This window comes from Leuciscus leuciscus (assembly GCF_965113295.1).
Source record: "Leuciscus leuciscus genome assembly, chromosome: 23".
In the NCBI taxonomy this organism is placed as follows: domain Eukaryota; kingdom Metazoa; phylum Chordata; class Actinopteri; order Cypriniformes; family Leuciscidae; genus Leuciscus; species Leuciscus leuciscus.
In genome coordinates, this window is record NC_138747.1 from 21011868 (window position 1) to 21035447 (window position 23580).

Consider the following 23580-nt stretch of genomic DNA (forward strand, 5'->3'; position numbering starts at 1 on the left):
ATGAAACTGCACATGAAATCACACTCCCAGCCAACTGTTGTTTAGCTGAGCTCTATGCTCCATCGGCTCTGTCCTCGCTTAGGAATACCTCAGCTAAAGAGGAAAAGCCTAGTGTTGTGCCTTCCACTACTAAAGTCGGCTGCAATGCAGTATGTTCCACCAATCCTGAAAATAAGATCTCATTCGACTTCACAGACCCCTCTCTTCCTGAAGAGTGGAAAGAAAGAATTACAACAAAGCTTAACTCCATTCCTGAAGTATTTGCAATGAGTGACCTTGATTATGGGCACACTTCAGCGGTCAAGCACAGAATTCGGCTTTCAGATCCAACTCCTTTTAAACAGAGAGTGAGGCCCATCCATCCCTCAGATTATGAAGCTGTTAGGCTTCATCTCCAGGAGCTTAAAGATGCAAACATAATCCGTGAGTCGGAAAGCCCTTTCGCTTCGCCAATAGTCATTGTGAAGAAGAAGAACGGTGCTATCCGCCAGTGCATAGACTACAGAAAACTAAATAACCAGACAATCAAAGATGCTTACGCACTGCCTAACATTGAGGAAACGTTTTCTGCATTGACTGGATCCAAATGGTTCTCTGTCATGGATCTTAAGTCAGGTTACTATCAGGTGGAGGTTGAAGAGGAGGATAAGTACAAGACGGCATTCGTAACACCAATGGGATTCTGGGAATTTAATAGAATGCCACAGGGAGTGACAAATGCGCCTAGTACATTTCAACGTGTCATGGAAAAGTGCATGGGCACCTTGCATCTCAAAGAAGTACTTGTCTTCCTCGACGATCTCATCGTTTTCTCGAAAAGCCTGGAGGAACACGAAGAACGCCTCATGAAAGTCCTGAACCAGCTGAAAGAGTTTGGCTTAAAACTATCTCCAAGCAAATGCCACTTTTTCATGAAGTCTGTGAAATATCTTGGACATATTGTTTCGGAGAAAGGCGTAGAAACAGATCCTGAGAAAATCTCTGCACTCACCACCTGGCCAAAGCCGACAAATATCAGTGAGCTGAAGTCCTTTTTGGGTTTCACTGGGTATTATCGGAGGTTTGTCAGAGACTACTCCAAAATTGCCAAACCATTAAATGCACTAACAGTTGGCTATTGTCCCCCTCGAAGGAATGCGAAGGGTTTTAAGCCTGTCTCCAATTCTGATTTCAAGAAACCTTTTGGTGGTAGATGGACGCCTGAGTGTGACACCGCATTCCAGACACTGATTCAGAAGCTGACCACAGCCCCGGTGTTGGGATTTGCTAATCCAAAACTGCCATACATCTTACACACAGATGCTAGTCTCCATGGTCTTGGTGCTGCTTTGTACCAGGAACAAGATGGTCACATGAGGGTGATTTCATTTGCCAGCAGAGGGTTGTCGAACTGTGAAAAACGTTATCCCACCCACAAGCTGGAATTTTTAGCCTTAAAGTGGGCAGTGACGGATAAGTTTTACGACTATCTGTATGGGGTCGAGTTCACCATCATGACCGATAATAATCCCCTCACATATATATTAACATCTGCCAAGCTTGACTCTGCAGGACACCGGTGGCTTGCGGCCCTGTCTACTTTCAATTTCAGCATCCAATACAGAGCTGGAAAGAAAAATCAAGATGCTGATGGTCTCTCCAGGCGACCACATGATCAGATAGACGCCGATAACAGTTCCCAGGTTGAAGATGACCGCATTAGCCAGTTCATCTCCCGTTTTCTGAATGAAGAAAATAGGATTTCCTTTCCTAAGGAAGCAGTGGGAGCCGTTTGTCAAAAGCATCAACTGTACGGACGCACTGTGGCAGACAAAGATGCCAATTTTCCTGTTGCTCTGGAATGTCTTGCCATTGATGCTAATGCCATCCCAGTGGAATTCTCCCAAGCTGAATTTCTTCCTGGTTCCAGCACCCTTCCCAGGATGTCCCAACAGGATTGGGCAGCAGAGCAAGCAAATGATCCTGTCATTAGTAGAGTGACTCACCTCTTGAACACTGGTAAACGTCTCTCTTACCGAGTCAGACAGCAAGAAAACCGAGAAGTCCAACTTATTCTTCGACTGATTCACCAACTTGTAGTCCTCAATGGAGTCCTCTACAGGAAGCGTATGAACAGAGGAGAGCCTTTCTATCAGCTAGTTCTACCCCAGAAGTATAAGGAAGTGGTCTTAGAAGCTTTGCATGACTCAGTAGGTCATATGGGAGTGGAGCGGACTTTGGATTTGGTTCGTACGCGTTTCTATTGGCCAAGGATGTCTTTGGATGTCGAAACCAAGGTCAGTATCTGTGAGAGATGTATCAGAAGGAAGGCAAAAGCGGAAAAAGCATTCCCCCTTGTTAACATCGAGACCAGCCGACCATTAGAACTGGTCTGTATGGACTACCTTTCTCTTGAGCCGGATGGTAAAGGTACTAAGAACATTTTAGTCATCACTGACCATTTTACAAAGTATGCTGTGGCGATTCCAACAGCTGATCAAAAAGCAAGGACAGTTGCTAAAGCACTTTGGACTAACTTCTTCATTCATTATGGGATACCAGAACGCCTGCACAGCGACCAGGGTCGAGATTTCGAATCTGCTGTGATCAAAGACCTTTGTCATCTTCTGGGTATAAAAAAAACTAGGACCACTCCTTACCACCCACGTGGAAATCCCGTGGAGAGGTTTAACCGAACTCTTCTCCAAATGCTCGGAACTCTTCAAGAAGAAGACAAGATCAAATGGCGTGATTTTGTGCAGCCTCTGGTACATGCCTATAACTGCACGAAAAATGACACCACCGGTTTTTCTCCTTATCAGTTAATGTTCGGGAGACAGCCAAGCCTTCCCATAGATGTAGCCTTTGGTATCAAGCCTGAAGGGGAAAAGAGAGTTAGTCATGCCGAGTACGTCAAAAAGCTTCAAGAGAGTCTGCAAGAAAGCTACAAGATTGCTGTTGAATACAGTAAGAAGACAGCTCTTCGCAATAAGCAACGATATGATCTGAAGGTGAGAGAGTCCACTTTACAAGCAGGAGACCGTGTTCTCGTTAAGAATGTTGGCATAAGAGGCAAGCACAAGATAGCTGACCGATGGAGCAAGACCATCTACCAAGTAGTCAAGCAAATAACTGATTCTCCAGTTTATGTTGTAAAGCCTCTTACTACTGACGGACCTGAAAGAACCCTCCATCGAGATTTACTCTTGCCCTGTGGTTTCTTAACCCCCACCAATTCCAGTGATGAAGACAACAGGGTGGAGGAAAAGGAAAAAACAACTTGTTCTAGGGAATCGCCAACAGTTCCAGAGGATGACGATGAACAAGTGTATGAAAGTTATGGAGAACCAGATTTCTACTTTCCCCAAATAATGCAGGATAAGACATATCCTACCATAACAATTGTCAAGGATGTGCCCTACATACAAGAAGTGGAAGGAAGTTCCCGTGAGACAACCCTGAATCCAAATGCTCAACCATTTGAACCTTCTGGAGGTGTGGAAAGTCTTGATATTGAATTTGAGCATGTGCAATTGGATGGGGGAAACGCAATGGAAGAAGTAGCTTTATCTGAAGAGGGAGAAACAAACTTACCTGAGGACACGCTGGAAGAGAATGTGGGAAACTCACCTGTCAAGGAACTGGATTCCGAGGCCGTTGATGTCATTGATGATGAGTGTACTGAGGAGCTGATCAGGAATAGGACGGAACCTGTTGAGGGAAAAAGTGGTGAAATGAGGAAAGAGGACAACGACAGTGAAATACTGATTGAAGAGAATGTTGAAAGAAATGGAAATACCCCTGTGCAGGAGATACCAGAGCCAGAGTCCAGACATTCTACCAGAATCAGGGAGCCACCTGATAGACTAACTTACACATCATTAGGAAACCCCTTAGTGTTAGTCATGCAATCCCTGTTAAGTGGTTTAAACAAAGCCTTCACACAAGCCCTTGAGTCAGATGATTTCCCTGAAGTTAGGATACTTACCCCTGATAGATCAATTATTTTATAGGTACACTACATGCAGAGACGCATGCAGGTTTAGGAGGGGAGGATGTAACCCTTTCAAATTTAACATTCATAGTTTTCCTTTATTCCTAGTCCTAAAGTATGTTTATTTGTAAGCAGGGTTGATTATATATCATAAAAGGAAGTTTCTGTATTTTAGGTGTGGTACTATCATAAACCTCTAGAGGGCGGTTAACGCTGTGGTATGTTGAGAGTCAACGTATGTTAAAAATCAGATGAAGAAGCCTGCTGAATATGCACGCACGAGGTTAGCGTGTAGCTGCAAAGACGATTTAATTTTCATTTGTTTTTTCGGTTCAATGTGCATATTCTTTTATAAAGGATAATATTAATCGTCGAGGTCGTTTATTTATCCTATTGCTGAGGAAAACAACCGGTCAATGCTTTTGGTTACTGGTTTTTCTTTTACAAGAACTCTGGTGAGTTTTGCTTATGCATTACTTTAACTTTCAAAGTGATATTCCTTTTTCTTTATATATATCTTAAAGCCAATCAGAGTTATATTCTATGTTCAAGAATGTATTTTTGTATGTTTATAAAGTAAAATTGATACGGAGTCAAATCTATCCGTGTATAACGCTAGTTTAACTGTTTAGTTAAATTATTTTATTTTCTACAAGTGTTATAAATGCAGCAAATGGTAAAAGAAATGTTGTACAACTAACAAAATATTCTAACGAGAGAGATGTATTGCATATTTAAATACTTTTATGCGTTTAAGCTGTTTATTTGAACTTATATTGTCACGTGTTGAATTAACACTGGTAATTACGGACATTTTGTGCAGCTAATAGAAAATGTCGGTGTAGAAATTGTTTATATTGAAATATGTTTAATGTGACTGCATTGTTTTATGCAGATTGGTTTTTTTGAATGCTGATTCTGTTAAGTGGTCTACCATTTGAACGGCGAGCCAGACCCTGATCTGCCAGTCAAAGAATCATCGTGGTCCATCACGGATGTACACAAGAGAGCTAAGCACATACACACTACCCGGGTAGCAACACAAAAGGCCTTTACACACAAAGACATTGAAGCTCTTTACACATGTATGACCATTGGAGCTTTACACATGGACATTTGAGTTTTATACATATGGACATTTGAGCACTTTACATACAAAGGATCCAGAACAGATTATTGAGACTGTGTTTTATTTTGTTTCATTTTATTCTATTTCATTTTTGGTCTTCACATTCAACTTCGGGTTTGATATGAATCATTGTTGTTGTTGGTTCATAGTGTTGAGTGGAAACCAGACAAAGAGTCAACTTTGACAATATTGTTTTATGTTGAATGTGAATCATTGTAAATAAAATTGCCGGCTGATAATTACTTGAAATTGATTTGGTCCACCCTTTTACACTTAAATCCTCCCAGAGCCGAACCTAAGCCGAATTTAACCTCTGTAGAGTAACATATACATAGAATACTACATTCGTCATCCCCGTTACACTCCCAAACCCATTTAAGGGTAAAAATCTGATTAATGTTCAACAAATAAAAAACAGGTATAATGCAGATGAACAAATGATAAAGCTCGGGTAGCTGAATATTTCGATCCCTTTCCTCGAAAGCACTTATTGTTAATGATATGATTACAGACCATAACCTAGATGTGCTGTGTTTGACAGAAACTTGGGTAAAACTAGACATTACGTTAAATGAGTACACCCCGCAAGATTACTGCTATAAACACAAGGCTTGTTTAAAAGGAAAAGGGAGAGGTATTGCTGTAATTTATAGCAATATCTTCAGTATTACTCAAAAGTCTAGTGATGGTGCTTTCTGTAACTTTATCAAGCGTAAGTGATAAATCCCATTTGACCTTTGTGCTGGCTACTGTATACAGGCCACCAGGGCACCATACAGATTTTATCAAAGAATCTGCTGATTTTCTATCAGATACTGGCTGCAGATAAAGTCCTAAATGTTGGTGATTTTAATATCCATGTAGATAATGAAAAAGACGCATTGGGATTAGCATTTACAGACATTCTAAACTCTATTGGAGTTAGACAGCACGTGTCAGGACCTACTCATTGTCGTAATCATACTTTAGATCTAATATTGTCACATGGAATCAATGCTGATGCCGTTGAAATTCTGCAGCAGAGCGATCTCAGATCATTATTTAATTTCATGTATACTTAATTTAGCCAAGGTTGCAAAGCCGACTATGTGTTATAAATATGGTAGAACTATCAATTCTGCCACTAAAGATTGCTTTATAAATAATCATCCTGATCAGTTTCATCTCGTCAGTATCCCATATAGCTTAGAAGAACTCAATGTTGCAACAGATATGATTGACATTCTCTTTTCCAGCACTTTAGACACAGTTGCTCCATTGCGCTTAAAGAAGATTAAAGGAAATAGTCCAACACCGTGGTACAACGAGAACACTCGGAGAGCATAAGAAAAATGGAGCATAGCTGGAAGAAAACAAAATTATAAGTTTTTTGCCATTCGTGGAGAGAGAGCACGATTGCGTACATAAAGGCCTTAAAAACTGCTAGATCTGCTTATTTTTCAACTCTTTTAGAAGAAAACAAACACAACCCTAGGTATTTATTCGAAATAGTGGCTAAATTAACGAAAAATAATCAAACCGTGTGTTTCTGTCCTCATTTGACGGCCACAATCACTGTTTCACATGCCTGCGCTTAAGTGGGTTGAGACTGCGTTCGTGGGTGGTTCATGTTCTCTCATGAGAGCATGACCACATCGCCATGTTATTCGTCTCCCCTTTCTCGTAAAGGCTCAGCTCAGCGTGCAGTGTGCCGCCAAGCTGCCGGCTGACAGCAGTCGAGACTCAAGTGCCTCAAACGAGGTGGAGTCCCTTTGCCTATTCCGTGATCTAGTTCCTCTTCTGGTGGCCACCAGCTACTTTGGCAAATAGCATTGGTGATCTCAGGATTACAGTGAGCGTTCCCCGACGAGACCACCTCCTCGGGCCCCTCATACCTCTAGCCTATCGCAAACATGCTGAGACTGTGTTCGTGGGCGGTTTATGCTCTCTCATGAGAGCATGACCACGTCGGCACGTTGTTCGTCTTGCCTTTCTCATGAGGGCTTGAGCGCTCAGCGTGCCGTGTGCCATCGAGTTTGACGGCCACATTCACTGTCTCGCATGCCTGGCTGCTTCTGAAAGGGATTACTGGTCCTTCTCATGAGGGACCAAGCATTTCATTCAGGGCTCCAGGGGAGGATCAGATGTCGATCGCTGCATCGGAGAGAGGGCTGTTACGCTCTGGAAATGAAGATGATGCTGAGTTACCACTATAATGGTGTGTGTGTTCATGCTGAATCAGATTTGACAGCCACACTTTCCCGGGCTACTCTGGGGATGCAGTGCAACGCGTAATTGCCCGGAAGTGTGTGAAAAACTTTGGCAGTATGGAAGCATAGCTCCATACTCGAATAGCTCTTAACGCATTAAAATCCTTCACGTCTACTGCGATCTCAAAATTCTGGCCAGTTGATAATACCTAGAATATCAAAATCAACCACAGGCGGTAGATCCTTTTCCTATTTAGCACCTAAACTCTGGAACAGTCTTCCTTGCATTGTTCAGGAAGCAGACACTCTCTGTCAGTTTATATCTAGACTAAAAACACATCACTTTAACTTGGTATAAGTAGTAGTAGTAGTAGTAGTGATTGCATATCTGTATATATGTAAGAGTTTGTGTATGTGTAGGCCTGGGGAGTCGCTACGCCTGGCATCATAATCTAGGTGCCTCAGTCCGCAGGATTGTCATAGCAATACACATCAATTGCCATGGAGACAACCTTGATCAGGTCCCAGACAGAGTCAAGGAAAGGGGGAAGGAACGCAAGAGTGTCTCACTGCAGTGCTCTTCCGGGGTAGTTGTTGTTCCAACAGCGGCCTTGGCCAAGGCCAGTGCTGGTTGAGGGGGGCCGAAAGCAGATAAGATTGGGATTGTTTGGTCTTGGGGCGAGTAGCCGCATTCCAATTTACACGGCTATTCTCCTGGTCCATTTTTGTCTCCGAAACGATCCATTTGCCTTTGCAAAGCTGTGAGCTTCTCCATGATGTTATCCATATTTGTGGTTCATAGACACAGTCTGAGTGCTGACAGCTCCGCCCATTGCTTCAATCATGATGGGCAGCCTTGTGGGGCTTTGGACAGCTGTCACCGTCTTCTTAATTCCTCGATAAACCAGGGCAATGCCTAATCCAATCAGCAGAAGACCTGTTATCATGGTTCCAAATAGGTAGATATCTTCAACGTCCTCCACGGAAAGAGCCGCCAGACACACGACCCGCCACCTCTCCCACGCGTCCATCGTGTAGCCAGCTGCGAACGTTCTGGCAGGGCAGTCAGGTTCCCCCGAACCCAAGCTTCTCGTCGAGAAGATGGTGTCAATTGCGTTGAGAGACCAGTTGATCAAATCCATAATTTCTTAGTTTGGAGAGCAGTGCGGAGAGAGTCTCTCAAAGTACAAGACAGTAGACTAGACGAGACGAGAGGAGCAAAGTAGGGGAGGTAAGGGAGAGGAGGGGAAGAAAATGCGACCGCCTTCGTTGAGAGCCAAAGAGAAGATATGATCTACTATCACTACTGATCTGCTTGCATTGACAACAATGTACGAGAACTGAACTGAGCTGGACAATGTCATCACTGTTTTCTCCAGTATTGATAAATGAACTAAATTAATGATTTTTTTACAATGGAAATAATATATAACACTGAACTTATTTAAGCTGGACAATGACACAATTTTCATCTAGAGTTGTTGTATGTTAGTGAACTAGGTGTCGCTGGGGGTTAAGAACGGAAAATAACCATTGAAGAAGCATTGGGGAAAAGTAGCAAACATAGTTGTGCTGTTGCATTAGACTATTAAAAGTATGCTACTTCATCGTACTTTTCTGTGTCTAATTTCATCTGTACAAGACACAACAAATTTGGCGATGAGGAAGTGAATGCCTGCGCTTAAGTCAAGTCAAATCACCTTTATTTATTTAGCGCTTTTTACAATACAGATTGTTTTAAAGCAGCTTTACAGAGATTTGTAAACACAAAAAAAGTTTGTTTCAAGAAGAAAATAGCGTCACAGTCCAGCTTAAGTAAGTTCAGTGATGGTTCATTTTTGTTGTAAAAAGTTATTAATTTAGTTCATTTATTTGCTATATACATACATATATATATATATATATATATATATATATATATATATATATATATATATGTATGTATATATATATATATGTATGTATATATATATATATGTATGTATATATATATATATGTATGTATATATATATATATGTATGTATATATATATATATGTATGTATATATATATATATGTATGTATATATATATATATGTATGTATATATAGCCGCTCTGGAGCAGGGGTGGTAAAAGTACTCAAAAGTTATACTCAAGTAAAAGTAGATGTATCTAAATAAAAAATGACTCCAGTAAAAGTAGAAAGTCCTCCATTCAAACATCACTTGAGTAAAAGTACAAAAGTATCCGATTTAAAACATACTTAAGTACCGGAAGTAAAAAGTAAATATTCAAATTAACTGTAAATATCAATAATTAAGCAGATCAATTGTTTTGGAAGTGATATGCAGTGTTTTAATTGAACAAATGATGAGATTAGATACTGTAATTAAGAATTTAACCTGATGTACAACTTGCAGATGGAGGGAAAGGTCTTCACCATACTGGTGTGGTCAGCACAGCATGCCAAATATCCTTCAAGTTCTTTGGAGCTTTCTTGTGCGTTTGACTTGATGGATGAGAAAAAGTCGTCATCATCAGAAGAGGTGGCATGCAAGTTACCGAGGGGATGCAAGGTCTCCATCTCCAGATTGATGTAGTCCAGTCCTGAAAAACAGTGCATATCCCATACATGGCATTCAGAACATTAGTTAATGATGGTCAAATGACATATTTTTCATAGTTCTATTCTTAACTGTAATTGTCATTTGGCAAATAGCCATGATATCATTCTACACCGTTAACAGACATAAACCTTCCACCTCAAGGATGCATGCAACCCAAGCTGTATTGTCATAAAATGCATGCAACCTATCATGGAATAAAATTATTTTCCTATTTGCATTATTGTGTGTCACTGTTATTCTATTGCATAGGTTATATTTATTTAATATTTTAATCACTCTCTTACCCTCCCTAACCTTTAATAAGAGGAATGGAGTGGGGCTACGAGCCAGGCCAATTCTGGCCATTACATGGACATTGGTATTGCACTGGTCAAACATTTAACTGATTATTATATGGTAAGAGAATGATTACAAATAAATAATTATACCTATGACCCCTGCCCCCCTTTAATGTGAGGTTTAATGCATGAACTGCCATCAGAGCACAGTAGACATCCCTATTCAGGTTTTTGAAAATAAATACAAAATATCTGTTCAAAAGAAACACACTTTGCCTTACCCTTTTTGAGGACGGTTTCATCTTTGGTCCACAATGTCTTGAATTTTGGCAGCAAGATGGCGGCTGCAATCAGTTCTGGGTCTTCAAAGATTTCACTGAAGCGGTTCTTCAAACCCAGTTGAATAGCATCAACAAGTGGCTTGGAAAACTTTAATGATGGCTTGATCCGGTCCAGTTTTGTCTTCAGTTGAGTCAGAGTGGGAAGAAGCCATCCCATCTGTATGTTGGTTTCAGCCTGCAAAATATCGATGGCCTTGGCCATTGGACTCATGATTGCAGAGTATTCTGTTAAAAAGGCCAGTTCTGTTGGATTGAGCCTGAAACACACAAAAAAAATTATTTCAATATGGGGTAGTCATAGTGAGTGTTTAAGTGAGTGTTTAATCAAATGTTAGGTAGTAGCTTTAGAATGGAATAGAATGTTCAATTAAGGATTTAGGATTAAGTGATTTATGACGTTCAGAGTGGGGCAACTGTAGTGGGTTGATTAGTGTGGGGTAGATTCATTGAATAACTGTAATGGAGTAGTTAATAAGTTTAAGAGTTGGGTTAGGAGTGGGAAAGTTCTAATGGGGCAATTTAGTTAGTATGTAGTAGTTACAATAAATGGGACAGTTGTAGAGAGGCTACAATAAAGTTGGTGTGGTGTGTCTAGCTTAAATAGTGTAGGAGAAGTGGCATCGGAAAACCATCCCAATAAACAAAAATACAGTACTGACTTGGAATTTTGAATGATGTGCAGACATCTCGGATGGCTCCCTCTCCTTGTTCTTTGACGATCCTCACTATCCTCTCCACTGCAAGGAACATCGAGTTCCATCTGGTTGCATTGGGCCTAATTAGCTGAAGTTTGCATGTATCTTTGATGGTTTCTGCAGCTAAAGCGGATCGTCCACTCTTGTTCCATAGTGCGTGGCACTTTGAAAATGTGGCTCTGGACACTTTTTTGTAGGCCTCATTTGAGTTTGCCTTTAAAGCATCTACCGTTGACACCAAATTGAGAAGGTGGCACGCGCAACGCTGATGCTTGGGTAAATGATACTCAAAGCCATCACCTACATCAAGCACACTTGCCACTTCTTGGAAGTTAACAACTTCGTCCTCTTCTTGAATCTCCTCCTCATCTCCCTCGCCCGAGTTGTTTAATTCCTCAGGGTAAGTCATATTGTTGTTTTCATCTTGGTCTCCATAAATGCGGAATGCTTTTAGAAAATTTGACCCATTGTCAGTCGTTGTTCTAACGATCTTATTACGGATCTGGTACTCTGCATGGATGTCGTTTAATGCAGCCGCTAAAACGTCAAAAGTGTGGGAGCCTTTTAACTGCCTACATGCTAGGGCTACTGAGTGCCTGTCTAAACTGTCAGGATCAAGCCAGTGAGCTGTTATGCCAATAAAGCTGCGCCTTCTGGTGGTCCAGCAGTCTGTGGTGGTTGCGATGTATTCCACCTCACTCATTGCCGCAATCAATTTCTTCTTCATAGATTTTGTAGCTTCGGCTCTACTTGATCGTAGAGTGGGGCGTGACATGATGGTGGCATTGGGTTGGAGCTCCTGGATCAGGTCTTTGAATGCTTGTAGGTCCACCACACTGAATGGTTGAAGGCCTTCAACAACAAACTTAATCACGGCTTTGTTTATGTTCACTTGTGACCAGAGATGTATAAAGTACTAGAGACCCAGACTTGAGTAAAAGTACAAGTGCTCTATTAAAAAAGTGACTTGAGTAGAAGTTGAAGTGTTCTTTAAGCACAACACTTAAGTAGAAGTACTAAAGTATTCAAACATTTTTGTACTTAAGTATTGCAAGTAGTTTATTTAAAAATGTACTACTCAAGTACTGAAAGTAAAAGTACAAGTATTGTGTTATGAAGTTATTAAAGAAAACAGTCAAAAGTTTGAACATCATATTGTTTATATTATTTCAAATGTTTAGGACACTCACAATTAATTTGGCTGAAGCAGCAGTACAAGGACAGGAATGTACAATAACACCTTAAAACACTGAGCTTAACTCTTTGTAAACAAAAAACAGATAAAATATGTCTCTTCCCCCTTTAAAGCATCCCTCTCCTCTTCCCTGCTTGTGCCTTTTTTCTCCACAGCTTATTGGGTATTTATCAGCATGTAACAGTGATCTCTGGAAGCTTTGTTTATGTCAGGGAGTTCCTGGAATGGCTCTTCTTCATGATCTTCGCTCATAATGATTACATCAGTCCATTTTGGTTATAATTTCAATAAATATTATTCCTCTCTATAGAAATCTGACGTAAACCTATGAAATCTATCAATATTTGTCAAAATCTGCACATTTTTTAGGTAAAAGCCCTGAGGGACGTTGTTTTGTCAAGCGCTGTCATGACGACAGCACAGGAGTTTTTTTTTTATTTTTTTTATGGGAGCGGCTGACGCTTATAATTCATATTAAAGGTATCGACTATTTTTTCTATTACATAACTCATGACACAAATTAAGACATAACTGTCCCTATAAGTTTCTCGGAATAAAATAGTGCTCAAATACTGAAACGTGAGTCTTATATCATTTTAATGATGTATAGTTTGTCAAGGTAATAACATTACATCTAATAGTAACTTTAAACTATTTAAACAAAAAACGATTCAGTTCGTCGGCGTCCTCATGACGGCTAACAGTTACGCACTTCATTCTATATTCATGAATTGTCTTTCACTCCGACAAATCAAAACATGGACTCTGTTCTCCTTCCTCACCCTCACCGCCACGATCACTCGAAGTTGAAGGTGGTATTTCTGGTTCTTCCATCTCGAAACAAATGAAAGCTAAAATGTTCTCAATGAAGGCAGGCAGCAGAGCGAAAGGCAGAACGGGAGCGCGCGCGGTCTTCTTGATCGCTGGGCCAGCTTCATCAAACCTGGTGACAGAGCCATCTACCGCTCTGGCAGTGATTATGTGGGTTTGGAATGATTCGTAAAAAAATAAATTTGTAACGAGTAACGATGCAGCACATAAAAAATGTATCGGAGTAAAAGTATTAAACTCATCGAAAATATGTACTGAAGTAAAAGTGGAAGTAGGAGAAAAAAATAATACTCTAGTAAAGTACAGATACAGCATTTTAGTACTTAAGTACAGTAGTGAAGTAATTCTACTTCGTTACTATACATCTCTGCTTGTGACACTCGCTTGCTAGACATATCCAACTTGAGCTGCTTGCTAGTACTGGCAGGAGGATTTTCGTAACACTTTCTCTTCTGTGAGCTGTTATGACTCTGAGTCAATTTAGAGTAACTCTCTAACTGATGGGGATGCTTTCTCTGCAAGAAAGATACAATGAATTAATAAATGTGCATTTCACTATATATAAAACTGTTAATAACAACAACCATATAGCCTACATGTGGCTTGCCAGCTTTATTGAAACATGGTCAAAGTGATCAATGCTGTGATAGCTAAGTTAGCTAACACTATGTTTCCCAAAGGGTGTGCTGCCTCACACTGGTGTGATGTAAGAGCTGCCCAGGTGTGGCGCAGGAAAAACCCATATTCGTGTTTTTAAAAATAATTTTTATGGCTAAAATTGTAGGCTTACCATTTCTTTAAATCACGTTTTCATGTCATTATTTCTAATAAAAAATGCATTGGCTACATAGCTGCATTCAAAAGCATGGTTATCTGCTGTAATTTTGTGACCTGTTTAATATCATGGTGGTGTGCAGTGAGATGTTTCCATAGTAAATAGTGTGCCGCGAAAGAAAAAAGTTTGGGAAACACTGAGCTAACGTTAGTGTGGCAAACCTGACTAGTCAGCTTTTCCAAGTCTACCTCTGACTGGATCATCCATGACCGATCGGCAGCATGCAGGGAGAATCAGCTGAGCTTACTAGCTTGATTTTCTCCAGCATCAGCTTACGGTATAATCACACACAACCCCAAGTCTGCCACCGTTAGCATCAATATGTGTTAGCTAACTTGACTAACGTTAGCTAGCTGTTTACAAGGCACGTTTCAATATGAATTCACTTGGCTAAAAATAGTAACAACATTAACGTCAACTCACCTCAATATGTTTTCTCAGATTTGAGGGTGAAGTTTTGAATGCTGAAATTTCATTCACCCGTGGCAAGCAAAGAAGACATTTCAGCCGATAAGAATCTCCCTTGACTTCAGTGAATTCGAACATATCCTTGAGATATGGCCATGGGTGATCCCTATCGGGAATCTCGGGATCATTGCGGGCAGCAAGAGCTGCATTATCACCTGTTTCAGCGGTCATCTTCCACCTCAAACTAACTGCTGCGTGAGCGTATGCTGGCAAAGAGCTCGCGAGTTCGCGGGCGGCCTCGCGCGGTTTGGAAAATCAGTGTAATAAATACTTGGAGCAGGCATGGGGAAATGTATCGGAGTAAAAAGTAAACTTTGTCTTTAATATTGTAGTGGAGTAAGAGTGAAAGTAGATGCAAATAAAACATACTCAAGTAAAGTACAGATCCCCGAAAAAAATACTTAAGTAAAGTAACGAAGTATTTTTACTTCGTTACTTACCACCACTGCTCTGGAGAAACCCGTGAGGTCATTGTCCAGCTCAGTTCAGTTCTCATATAATGGTGTCAATGCAGGCAGATCAACAATATTGTTGAATATTAAAGGGATGGTTGAATGTGATTTCACTTTTTTAACTTTAGCTAGTGTGTAATGTTGCTGTTTGAACATAAACTACATCTGCGAAGTTACAACGCTCAAAGTTCAATACAAAGGGAGATATTTGCTTTTAAAGAAATCAATTTCTAAGAACTACAGCAAACGGCCGGTAGGGACTACAAGACATTCCTCCAGGGTTAGTGACATCACTAACCCCAACATTTACATAAACCCCTCCTCTGGGAACACAATAAATACAGGGGGTAAGGCCATTTTATGTTGCTTTGGAGAAGAGTTGTTGTGGTAGTAGAGTGTCGTTGCTGCCATGCCGTCGAAACGCTGCTATTTTCACCCAGATTGCAGGTCCACTTTGTTTAGTCTTCCTAAAGACGGTGGAGTTAGGGAGCAATGGTTGCAATTTATTTTTAACTCGGCCCCTCATAATTACAATCCAAATGTCACTCTCTGTGCTGCACATTTTCCGGAGGAAAGCTTCCTCAATCTTCGTGAGTTCAATGCAGGATTCGCACAACGGCTTGTCCTGAAAGATGGAGCAGTTCCAACTTTAAAAACAGAAGCTGTTGTTTACAAGCCACAACCTGTAAGTATGATTTTTTCGTTGATGTGTTTTCCTGTAATAGTTTGTATCGTTAATTGTACGTTGGGTAACACTTTAAAATACGGATCCTTCGTTAATGAATAACTACACAGGAACAAATGAGTAACACAATATTAACAATCTAGTAACTACAATTAACTAACAAGTAACTCTGATTAACGAATTAGTAAGTAATAGCACACAGATTTAAGTGGTAGTTCACTATTAACTAATCAATAACTACTATTTTTTAATACTTCACAGAGAACTACTGAATTTTTTTACAGATTTAAGTGGTAGTTCACTAATAACTAATCAATAACTACTATTTTTCAATACTTCCCAGAGAAATAATGAAAAAAAATTCACAATTCATGCAAAACTAATTAATAACTAATGCAGGACAAATTACTAGCACTAGATGAACATTACTGCTAGATACTGTACACTAATTATCAATATGTAGTAGCGTAGCAGACTTATGATTTGGGAAAGCTGTCAATAATTAGCCTATGCACTGCTGTCTTTTAGAGAACTATTCATAAACTAAATAATTTTTAAGAATTGTTTTTATAAATGCACTTGTCTGGAACACTTACCCTGTGGCCGATTTTCCGGCATTCCTCTGGACTGGCTTTGAATAACTAGACTCATCATGGTGAGTACTGGAACATACTGAGTCATCAGCCATCCAAATACCAGTTATTTTATTATTTAACCCTCTGAGGTCTGAGCTGTTTTCTGGGCCTGGAGGTGTTCTGACATGCTCTGACATTTGTGTTTTTTTCTGTTACTAGTGACATTTTCATGGCTAAAGTCTAATTACACTGTATTCAGCACAAACTCTGCTACAATAATATATCAGCAGCATGTATGTAAAAGTTTGTAGTTTTGAGATAATGACATTTATGCGTGGTTTGTGAAAATACAAAAAAAAATTGTCACTGAAATAAGGCCATGAAACCCATACTGATTATTTCTTCACAAGACTTTTGAAAATTGTATGACGTAGCCTAGAATATTTGCTCCAAAACTATGTGAAAATCACCCTGACTGCTCATTCAGATAAGACAATATATTGATTTAAAATTTCTAAGACGTGTTTTGTGTGACAAAGCCATATTCGAAGAGGCGTGATCATCTCATGAATATGTAAGCTTTTAACACCTGAGAAAGACAAAGACACTCTCCTAACTGCCCTATTAGGAGCTATCAGGCCCTGTCATTCAGAGCAACCTTGCACAAAGAATGAGGAGATTTAAAAAAGAATGGCTTTTAGATTGTTTGGATTTATTTACAACACAACACAATCCAAAAATACAAATGACAAAAGAGCACATTGAAAACTATGATCCAAAGACAGAGACCTTTGTGCCATTCCTAAAAACATTGTACATACCATTTCCAAGGTGTTTGATTTTCACTTTACCATGTTCATGTACAGAGACTCATGTGAATGTTGAAGTCAGCAGGACTCAGTTGCATCTGGTCCCTGAAAGAAAAGAAAAAAGTGAACATACTGGTATCAAGAGAAACTAGGCCTGCACGATTTTGGGAATACATTTTAGATTTTTCTGGTTAAAATTGCTTTTTAAAATTCACAGAATACACACACACACACACACACACACACACACAAATGTTTGTGAACGAGGGCGTTCGCGTTCCATGTGGAGATTTGCATGTGAATCACTTTTGCGCGAGTGGGCGTGGCCGAATTAAAAGTAATTAGCAAGCGTTTGAGATACTGGACATCCTGTTGGTTTTATACAAATTACTTAAACAGAGAATATTTGTTTTCAGTTTGAATCCGATCATTTAAAAGTACACACTTAAATGTGTATAAAGGTGTATGGCTCATAAATGTGTGAGAAGGATTCGCTGAGTTTTGTTTCAGTTTATAGACGTGCTCAAGAAAAAAAAGTTCACCGCGACGGAGAGGCAGAACGCACACCCTGTTTATTTTCTTTATTTTACAAAAGCACAATGTTTTGATTTGATTGTAAGTGGACACATACAAAAGTAGAAATATCACAGATTCTTTTTTTATATTTCTTTTTTCTGTATAACCATAAATGACGGAGTAATTTAAGTTTATTGTACTACAATGTGAAGAAAATCCAGCAAAACGCGGGGGCGCGTTTTCCGACCTCAGAGGGTTAACCTACCTCTCAAAATTGTTTTTATGTATGTCTCTTTGTTCATATGTATATATATATATATATTAGTGCTGTCAAACGATTAAAATATTTAATCGCGATTAATCGCATTAATGTCATAGTTAACTCGCGATTAATCGCACATTTTTATCTATTCTAAATGTCTCTTGATTTCTTTTTGTCCCATTATTTTTTTTCTCATTTTAATGCTCTTATCAACATGGAAAAGTGGGTCGGCTTGCTTTGTGCAAATGTTTTTTTTTTATTGAAAACAACATTGGCATATACTGTAGTGTTCAATTTGACACTAACATTCTCACTTGGAGCAAATAATCTCTCACACAATGTAACACTGTCCATCAATAAAAGGGTGAAAGAAATACTGACGAGGTCCTGATATTGACGAGGGGCGGAGAATTCGCATCAGCTGTGTGTGCTTGGCCAACAAGTGGTATTTCAGACTGGACGTGCTGCGAAGCCTGCGATGATAGCTCAGTTCACAACGACAAAACACACAGATCACTTTGGTCTTGTCAATTGAACCATTTGGCCACTATTTTAAAATTAAACTTTCCATTCAGAATCTTATTGGCCTCCATTTCGGCGTCTCGCGCTCATCATTCACCCACTCAAAATGTAATGTTAAAGGCGCACGACGAGAAGCGAAGCGCAGCGCGTCGTATTTAAAATTCGAACACATTATTCTCTATGAGTGTACACCACACCGACGGCGCCATTCTACGTTTTTATTGCTGGCCATAAACTGAGAAAGTGCGCGTCCGATGTGCGATACAAGTTGTCCTAGACGCGGCTTCTCGTCCGGCTGGCTCGCAAGCCCAAACAAGTGTGTGCGGCGTGCCTGTTGTTTTGTTTTCGGTCTAGCTAGATCCGGTGTTGTAGTTTTACTAACGTTACTAGTTGTTGCAAAAGCATGTGAAAAAAAACTACAAAGTTTGTTAGGCGTTAATCGCGCGATAAAAAAATTTACGCCGTTAAAATGGGTTTGCGTTAACTCCGTTAATAACGCGTTTAACTGACAGCCCTAATATATATATATATAAATATGTGTGTATATATATCCTGTGAATGATTAGATGATTCTACCCTTTCGGGTTGGCTTACCGTAACTACAGCATGGAATCACGATAACTAGTAATGACTCAAGTGTTACTACATACTTCTATCGGAACTACTAATTATTTGGATCCGTATTCTAAAGTGAAGATCATGTTAACTAACTAGTAATGACTCAAGTGTTACTACATACTTCTATAGGAATTACTAATTATTTGGATCCGTATTCTAAAGTGAAGATCATGTTAACTAACTAGTAATGACTCAAGTGTTACTACATACTTCTATAGGAATTACTAATTATTTGGATCCGTATTCTAAAGTGAAGATCATGTTAACTAACTAGTAATGACTCAAGTGTTACTACATACTTCTATAGGAATTACTAATTATTTGGATCCGTATTCTAAAGTGAAGATCATGTTAACTAACTAGTAATGACTCAAGTGTTACTACATACTTCTATAGGAATTACTAATTATTTGGATCCGTATTCTAAAGTGAAGATCATGTTAACTAACTAGTAATGACTCAAGTGTTACTACATACCTCTATAGGAACTACTAATTATTTGGATCCGTATTCTAAAGTGAAGATCATGTTAACTAACTAGTAATGGCTCAAGTATTAATGCATACTTCTAAAGAAATTTTCTAAAAGTATAGTATTTAAACGTTCACAAACAATATCTCATACGCTTGAAATGACTTGTGTTTGGTTGCACAAATCATGACTAGAAAAATTTGTTTAAACATGAGGCATGAAAAAAGTAGCTTTTATAAACATATATTTTATAATTATTTATTAAGCGTCTGGTACCATTTCCATTTAATGCAACAACTTCACATATGTGATGCCTGAACTGGAAAAAACTATTTATTGTCTTCTAGCATACAATATTTAATTGCTGTAATGCCTTCTAATGTCTTTCAGAAGACGACCTAGAGGACCATATCTGTGCTTGTGTCCCAGCCAGTAAGTCCACTCAATAAAAGACAGATGTTCTTTTAGAAGCTGCTCTGTCCTGTTTCCCCTCAGTCGCCAAATTTGGCTTTTGTAGGTTAACCAAGCTCTTTCAATATGTTGCGTGTGTCCACCATGGTTTGGATCAACAAACCATCTGCTGTGGTTTACTGAGTAGTGAGTGTAACCAAGACTTGATAAAGCTCTGTAGGATCTCCACTCGTCGCTTAAAATGGTTGACCCTCGGCGAACATGTCTTCTAATGATGGGAAGCAGGTGATTTCTGGAGCGCCGTTCCACAAGCCGCAAAATTGGTCGTCTTCTTTGACCATTTATGGCCAGCATGCCAAAGACCCACTTCTTTCTCCTCCATGTCTGACCAGCTCTTCCTTGTCCATACTACAATTACAAAAACAACTTAAATAACTTCATATCTTAAACAAAAAACAAATGTATTAAGATATGCCAGTGCAATTTGCAGAAAAATTTCAAGAGTTACTCTGATCTCATCCATGTCTTTTTTTCTTCAGTGGAAAAGAAATGTAGGTTTTTGAGGAAAACATCTCAGTATTTTTCTACCTAGAATGGACAACTAACTATCCCAATGTTCAAAGAAGGTTCAAATGTCCGTCTCAATGCAGCTTCAGAGTCTCTACACAATCCCAGTCGAGAAATAAGGGCCTTATCTAGCAAAACAATTGGTCATTTTCAAAAAAAAAGAAACATTTATATTTTAAGCACAATTGTTCATGATGCGGTGGTCTGCAACACGCTGGAAATTATGAATTATGATGTAATTCTGTGTAAAAAAATACTTAAATGTTTTCCTCAAAAACCAAAATTTTCTAAAATTTTTTTTTTTTCTTTTCCACTGAAGAAAGAAAGACATGGATATCTTGGATGACATCGGTGTGAATAAATTATCAGGAAATTTTCATTTTGAGGTGAACTAATCCTTTAAGCTTTTTCTGTGAAACCGGGGGTAAAAACAAGTAAACGATTAGTATTTACAACTCCAAGATGACTCGCAGCAGTATCGTGTAATTAACTAGTTGAATAATCTTGCACACCCCTAGAAGCTTTAGAATTCTCTATTTGTGGCTCTATTCTCTATTCTCTACTGTTTAAAGTAAGCCATCATAAATATGGCCAAGTGTCACTGCTACTTAAGCTGTTGCTTGTTCCAGGCGTATTGTTAAAATCAGTCATGATGAATAAATATCATATGCAACCAAACACTGAAGTCATTTTAAGGTTTTGGGGAAGTTGTAGATAGTAATTCCTATAGAAGTATGCATTAATACTTGATTCATTACTAGTTAGTTAACATGATCTTCACTTTAGAATACAGATCCAAATAATTAGTAATTCCTATAGAAGTATGTAGTAACACTTGAGTCATTACTAGTTAGTTAACATGATCTTCACTTTAGAATACGGATCCAAATAATTAGTAGTTACTATAGAAGTATGTAGTAACACTTGAGTCATTACTAGTTAGTTAACATGATCTTCACTTTAGAATACGGATCCAAATAATTAGTAGTTACTATAGAAGTATGTAGTAACACTTGAGTCATTACTAGTTAGTTAACATGATCTTCACTTTAGAATACGGATCCAAATAATTTGTAAGTCCTATAAAAGTATGCATTAACACTTGAGTCATTACTAGTTATCATGATTCCATGCTGTAGTTACTAATGAAGAGCCAACCCGAAAGGGTAGAATCATCTAATCATTCACAGGATATATATACACACACATATTTATATATATATATATATATATATATATATATATATATATATATATATATATATATACATATGAACAAAGGGACATACATAAAAAATTTTTTGAGAGGTAGGTTAAATAATAAAATAACTGGTATTTGGATGGCTGATGACTCAGTATGTTCCAGTACTCACCATGATGAGTCTAGTTATTCAAAGCCAGTCCAGAGGAATGCCGGAAAATCGGCCACAGGGTAAGTGTTCCAGACAAGTGCATTTATAAAAACAATTCTTAAAAATTATTTAGTTTATGAATAGTTCTCTAAAAGACAGCAGTGCATAGGCTAATTATTGACAGCTTTCCCAAATCATAAGTCTGCTACGCTACTACATATTGATAATTAGTGTACAGTATCTAGCAGTAATGTTAATCTAGTGCTAGTAATTTTTCCTGCATTAGTTATTAAGTTTTGCATGAATTGTGCATTTTTTTCATTATTTCTCTGGGAAGTATTAAAAAAATTGTAGTTATTGATTAGTTATTAGTGAACTACCACTTAAATCTGTAAAAAATTCAGTAGTTCTCTGGGAAGTATTAAAAAAATAGTAGTTATTGATTAGTTAATAGTGAACTACCACTTAAATATGTGTGCTATTACTTACTAATTCGTTAATCAGAGTTACTTGTTAGTTAACTGTAGTTACTAGATTGTTAACATTGTGTTACTCATTTGTTCCTGTGTAGTTATTCATTAACGAAGGATCCGTATTTTAAAGTGTTACCGTACGTTGTAGCAAGGAAGTAAACGAAGGACAACGCTGTTTGGCTCCACAAACCAGTTTGTTAAATGATAATTCATACTTATCCGACAAACACATACAAACTTCTGTTTAATATCACCAGCGCAGCGAACTTGGAATGTTTGTGGTTGTCGTTTATGTGATCAGTGTAAATTATTCTTTGATTATAGTTTTTATGTATTGTTTATCTACATGCTTGTTTATCTACAGGCATGCTAAACATGGTTTTGTGTTTGATTTGGCTACTGTTGTAAAGCCAATGTTTAGTGTTCATATTGGGTTAATAGTTCTGGCGACAGATATTTGGCTACAATCGTTCTAAAAATACAAAAGTAACAGTGCCATATAGTCAGTAGCGATCACAATAGATCTGCAGTCTTAAAAAAAAAAAAAAAAAAAAAAAAACTTTGAGGACTGTAGTATAATTTGTTAGAACAAATATGAAATTCTTGTGTATGAAGCTTATTTTTCGTGGTCTAATGATTATTATCCAGTAATTCAGTTTTTCATTATACTTTTACTCTTATTTGATCATTGATTACATATTGTCATTATTTTTTACAGACAACATCTCAGCAGGGTCCTAGTTCCCAAGAATTTCCCACTACATCTACACTTCATGAAGTTGGATGTCAGTCAGACCCTATTATTAGGGTAATGGGGGTCAGTCAGACCCCCATTATCACAGTGTTCCCCAACCCTGCTCCTGAAGGACCCCCAACACTGCACGTTTTCTTTGTCTCCCTAATCAAACACACCTGATTCAATTCATCAGCTCATTATCACATGGGTTACTGCTATAGAGACTGAAACTGTGGGCACAGAGATAAAGCCAAAGATGCGTTCAGTGGGCACCAGTGATGCGCGGGTCAATGTATAAACAACCCGGACCCGACCGACGTTTTCAACTAACCCGCCCGCAACTCGGACCGCAAAAAAAAAGAAAGAAAATATTGTACCCGACCCGCTTCCTGACCCGCATTTTTTAAAAGTAGGCTAGTAAATGCATAGCAAGAAATACACATGACAAAGCCAGCACTTTGGTCATTATCTTTCATTATTTCGGCAACTTTGCTCTTTCTGTTTGTGTATTTGCGGAGCTTCCACTCCCCAGTCTTCACCTTTTCTCTTGCCGCCTCCATCTCTACCTGCAGACTGAGCTCGTGCGTCA

At 38.7% G+C, this 23580-nt stretch overlaps 2 protein-coding genes and 1 long non-coding RNA gene across 3 annotated transcripts in view; 1 reads left to right on the forward strand and 2 right to left on the reverse strand.

Annotated features, from left to right (window-relative positions):
- The window catches only part of LOC309488521 (uncharacterized protein), a 245752-nt gene that overhangs the window by 141163 nt on the left and 81009 nt on the right, over positions 1-23580 (reverse strand). The window lies entirely within an intron of this gene.
- LOC309487576 (uncharacterized protein) lies at positions 9662-10909 on the reverse strand (the record flags this gene model as incomplete). The annotated part of the gene is made up of 2 exons (XM_082155304.1): positions 10459-10909; positions 9662-9879 (listed from the first exon to the last, which is right to left on the reverse strand). The coding sequence occupies exons 1-2, from the start codon at positions 10727-10729 to the stop codon at positions 9662-9664; spliced, it is 489 nt and encodes a 162-aa protein (XP_082011430.1). The 5' UTR covers positions 10730-10909.
- LOC309488557 lies at positions 15087-22538 on the forward strand. The gene is made up of 2 exons (XR_014202181.1): positions 15087-15727; positions 22386-22538. It is a non-coding gene; the product is annotated as an uncharacterized lncRNA (long non-coding RNA).